General features: G+C 51.3%; 3 protein-coding genes across 5 annotated transcripts in view; 2 read left to right on the top strand and 1 right to left on the bottom strand.

Annotated features, from left to right (window-relative positions):
- Positions 1–5,000, top strand: part of LOC116036424 (bromodomain-containing protein DDB_G0280777-like) — a 1,700,590-nt gene that overhangs the window by 103,919 nt on the left and 1,591,671 nt on the right. The window lies entirely within an intron of this gene.
- LOC116067607 (complement C1q-like protein 4) overlaps positions 1–5,000 on the bottom strand; it is a 211,283-nt gene that overhangs the window by 44,306 nt on the left and 161,977 nt on the right. The window lies entirely within an intron of this gene.
- Positions 1–5,000, top strand: part of nipal4 (NIPA like domain containing 4) — an 18,398-nt gene that overhangs the window by 11,586 nt on the left and 1,812 nt on the right. For both annotated transcript variants that reach the window (XM_031316319.2, XM_031316320.2), the window contains exon 8: positions 4,927–5,000. This exon is cut by the window's right edge and continues 6 nt beyond it. In XM_031316319.2, the coding sequence (XP_031172179.1) occupies positions 4,927–5,000 (74 nt within the window). The remainder of the gene's footprint in view (positions 1–4,926) is intronic.

The raw sequence follows: 5,000 nt of genomic DNA, 5'->3' as shown, positions 1-5,000 counted from the left end.
CTTGTTTAGAAGGCTAGTGGCGGAGGGGAAAAAACTGTTTATGTGGCGTGAGGTTTTGGTCCTAATGGACCTCATCCTCCTGCCAGAGGGGAGTGGCTCAAAGAGCTTGTGTCCGGGGTGGGAGGGGTCAGCCACAATCTTTCCAGCACGCTTCAGAGTCCTGGTGGCGTATAGGTCCTGGAGCGGCGGCAGATTGCAGCCAATCACCTTCTCAGCTGACCGAATGACACGCTGCAGCCTGCCCTTGTCCTTGGCAGTGGCAGCAGCGTACCAGATGGTGATGGAAGATGTGAGGATGGACTCAATGATGGCTGTGTAAAAGTGCACCATCATTGTCTTTGGCAGGTTGAATTTCTTCAGCTGCCGCAGGAAGTACATCCTCTGTTGTGCTTTCTTGACGAGGGAGCTGATGTTCAGCTCCCACTTGAGGTCTTGGGAGATGGTAGTTCCCAGGAAGCGGAAAGACTCCACAGTGTCAATTGTGGAGCCACAGAGGGTGATGGGGGCAGGTGAGGCTGGGTTCTTCCTGAAGTCCACAACCATCTCCACTGTCTTTAGAGCGTTGAGCTCTAGGTTGTTTTGCTTGCACCAGGTCACCAGGTGGTCAGCCTCCCACCTGTAGGCGGACTCGTCTCCATCAGAGATGAGTCCGATGAGGGAGGTGTCGTCCGCAAACTTCAGGAGCTTGACGGACTGGTGACTGGAGGTACAGCTGTTGGTGTACAGGGAGAAGAGCAGAGGAGAAAGAACGCAGCCCTGGGGGGATCCGGTGCTGATGGTCTGTGAGTCAGAGACGTGTTTCCCCAGCTTCACATGCTGCTTCCTGTCAGACAGGAAGTCAGTGATCCACCTGCAGGTGGAGTCAGGCACACCAAGCTGGGAGAGTTTCTGCTGAAGCAGAGCCGGGATGATGGTATTGAAGGCAGAGCTGAAGTCCACAAACAGGATCCTGGCGTAGGTTCCTGCGGAGTCCAGGTGCCGGAGGATGTAGTGGAGGGCCAGGTTGACTGCATCGTCTACAGACCTATTGGCTCTGTACGCAAACTGCAGGGGGTCCAGGAGGGGGTCGGTGAGGTCTTTGAGGTGTGAAAGCACACGGCGCTCAAAGGACTTCATAACCACAGAGGTCAGGGCGACGGGTCTGAAGTCATTAAGTCCTGTGGTCCTTGGCTTCTTGGGGACAGGGATTATGGTTGAGGTCTTGAAGCAGGCTGGCACGTGACATGTCTCCAGTGAGGTGTTAAAAATGTCTGTGAACACTGGAGACAGCTGGTCAGCGCAGTGCTTCAAGCTGGATGGGGAGACAGCATCCGGTCCAGCAGCTTTCCTGGGATTCTGTCTCCTGAACAGTCTGTTGACGTCCCTCTCGTGAATGGAGAGAGTCGTCACTGAGGTGGGAGGGGGGGTGGAGGTGGAGGGGACCTTTAAGGAGGGCATTGGTGGGGGGGCCCAGGACCCTGCTGAGGTGGACGAGGTGGAGGTGATGCACAGTGGCTGTAGCTGTAGGGAGGTGTCGTGGGGGATGGTGTCAGGACTGTCCTTTTGTCTTTCAAATCGACAGTAGAACTCGTTCAGGTCATTGGCTAGGTGTCGGTCATTGAAGGAGTGGGGGGTTTTAGGCTTGAAGTTGGTGATCTGCCTAAGTCCTTTCCAGACAGTCGCAGAGTCATTAGCTGAGAACTGGCGTTGGAGCTTCTCAGAGTACCGATGTTTAGCCTCCTTCACTGCCTTGCTAAATTTGTACTTTGACTCTTTAAATCTGTCTTTGTCCCCACTCCTGAACGAGTCTTCCTTAGCCAGCCTTAACCTTCTGAGTTTGGCTGTGAACCAGGGTTTGTCATTGTTGTAACTCACCCTGGTGCTTGATGGAACACAGCAGTCCTCACAGAAGCTGATGTATGACGTCACAGCCTCTGTGTACTCATCCAGACTGTTGGTAGCAGTCCTGAACACATCCCAGTCAGTACAATCCAAACACGACTGGAGATCCTCCACAGCTACACTGGTCCACTTCCTTGATGTCCTCGCTACAGGTTTGCAGAGCTTTAGTTTCTGCCTGTAGGCGGGGATCAGGTGGACCATGACGTGGTCAGAGTGCCCCAGTGCAGCACGGGGGACGGCGTGATAAGCATCCCTGACTGTGGTGTAACAGTGATCCAGAATGTTCTCCTCTCTGGTCGGGCATTTAATATGTTGTCTATATTTAGGGAGTTCATGAGTGAGGTTCCCTTTATTAAAGTCACCAAGGACAATAACTAGGGAGTCCGGGTTGGTCCGCTCCACACACAGTATCTGGTCGGCAAGCATGCGCTGCGCGTCCTGCACGTTGGCCTGCGGTGAGATGTAAACACCGACCAGAATGAATGAATGGAACTCACGGGGTGAATAAAAAGGCTTACAGTTTATGGTGAAATACTCCAGGTCAGGAGAACAATACTGCTGGATCACTGTCACGTCGTTGCACCAACCGCTGTTGATGTAGAAACAGGTTCCTCCACCTTTAGTTTTGCCGGAGAGAGCCATGTCTCTGTCCGCTCTGAAAAGCTGGAAGCCTGCCAGCTGCAGCGCAGAGTCCGGTATTATTCCACAGAGCCACGTCTCCGTGAAGCACAAAACAGCAGATGACCCAACCCAACCCAACACAACCCAACCCAACACAACCCAACCCAACCAACCCAACCCAACACAACCCAACCCAACACAACCCAACCCAACCCAACACAAGCAACACAACACAAGCAACACAACCCAACCAACACAACCCAACCCAACACAACCCAACACAACCCAACACAACCCAACCAACCCAACACAACCCAACCCAACCAACCCAACACAACCCAACCAACACAACCCAACCCAACCAACCCAACACAACCCAACCCAACCCAACCAACCCAACACAACCCAACGCAACCCAACACAACCCAACCCAACACAACCCAACCCAACGCAACCAAACCCAACACAACCAACACAACACAACCAACACAACCCAACCAACACAACACAACCCAACACAACCCAACACAACCCAACACAACCCAACCCAACCAACCCAACACAACCCAACCAACACAACCCAACCCAACCAACCCAACACAACACAACCAACACAACCCAACCAACACAACCCAACCCAACACAACCCAACACAACCCAACACAACCCAACCCAACCAACCCAACACAACCCAACCCAACCAACCCAACACAACCCAACCAACACAACCCAACCCAACCAACCCAACACAACCCAACCCAACCCAACCAACCCAACACAACCCAACCCAACCCAACCCAACGCAACCCAACACAACCCAACCCAACACAACCCAACCCAACGCAACCCAACCCAACACAACCCAACCCAACCCAACACAACCAACACAACACAACCAACACAATCCAACCAACACAACACAACCCAACACAACCCAACACAACCCAACACAACCGAACCCAACCAACACAACCCAACCAACCCAACACAACCCAACACAACACAACCCAACCCAACACAACCCAACCCATCCAACCCAACACAACCCAACCCAACCCAACACAACCCAACCCAACCCAACCCAACCCAACCAACCCAACACAACACAACCCAACACAACCCAACCCAACGCAACCCAACACAACACAACCCAACCCAACACAACCCAACACAACACAACCCAACCCAACGCAACCCAACCCAACCCAACACAACCCAACACAACCAACACAACCCAACCAACACAACCCAACCCAACACAACCCAACACAACCCAACCCAACCAACACAACCCAACCCAACCAACCCAACACAACCCAACACAACCCAATACAACCCAACACAACACAACCCAACACAACACAACCCAACCCAACACAACCCAACCCAACACAACCCAACCCAACCCAACCCAACACAACCCAACCCAACCCAACACAACCCAACCCAACCCAACACAACCAACACAACCCAACCAACACAACACAACCCAACACAACCCAACACTACCCAACACAACCCAACACAACCCAACCCAACCAACCCAACCAACACAACCCAACACAACCCAACACAACCCAACCAACCCAACACAACCCAACCAACACAACCCAACCCAACCAACCCAACACAACACAACACAACCCAACACAACCCAACCCAACCAACCCAACACAACCCAACCCAACCCAACCAACCCAACACAACACAACACAACCCAACACAACCCAACCCAACCAACCCAACACAACCCAACCCAACCCAACACTGTTCCACTTCTCTACAACAAACAGAAACACAGAATAACACCCGTGAGACACACAACACTGTCACAGAGTCTTTAGTTTACTTTATTTGCACAAAGATATGAAGTACATACGATACATTTAAAAGCAAGCAGTTACAGTGCAGGAGAGGAAAGAAGCCTCAAATGTTTACTCAGCGAATTTAAAATAAATTCTTATACTTCCTCCACCACGAACAGAAACAAAGAATAAAACCATACTTTGGGCTTCATTAAGAACATTTCTATATTTTTATTCTAAACCTCTCAAAGTTTTATTCTGAAAGGGGCAACTATTGATGTATTTCATTATCAATTAATCTGTAATTCTTTGTGTGTCTCTCTGTCTCTCTGTCTCTCTGTGTCTCTGTCTCTCTCTGTGTCTGTGTCTCTCTGTGTCTCTGTCTCTGTGTCTCTGTGTCTCTGTGTCTCTGTGTCTCTCTGTGTCTCTGTGTCTCTCTCTGTGTCTCTGTCTCTCTGTGTCTGTGTCTCTCTGTGTCTCTGTCTCTCTCTGTGTCTCTGTCTCTCTGTCTCTGTGTCTCCGTGTCTCTGTGTCTGTGTCTCTCTGTGTCTCTGTCTCTCTATCTCTGTGTCTCTGTGTCTCTGTGTCTCTGTGTCTGTGTCTCTCTGTGTCTCTGTAGTGTTTTCTGATGTTTCAGTGCTGGGTCGTCCTCTCACCTGGATCCTGCTCCTCACTCTCATCGTCTCCATAGTA

The sequence above is a fragment of the Sander lucioperca genome, chromosome 13 (genome assembly GCF_008315115.2).
Source record: "Sander lucioperca isolate FBNREF2018 chromosome 13, SLUC_FBN_1.2, whole genome shotgun sequence".
Lineage (NCBI taxonomy): Eukaryota > Metazoa > Chordata > Actinopteri > Perciformes > Percidae > Sander > Sander lucioperca.
This window is presented reverse-complemented; position numbering and strand designations above follow the sequence as displayed.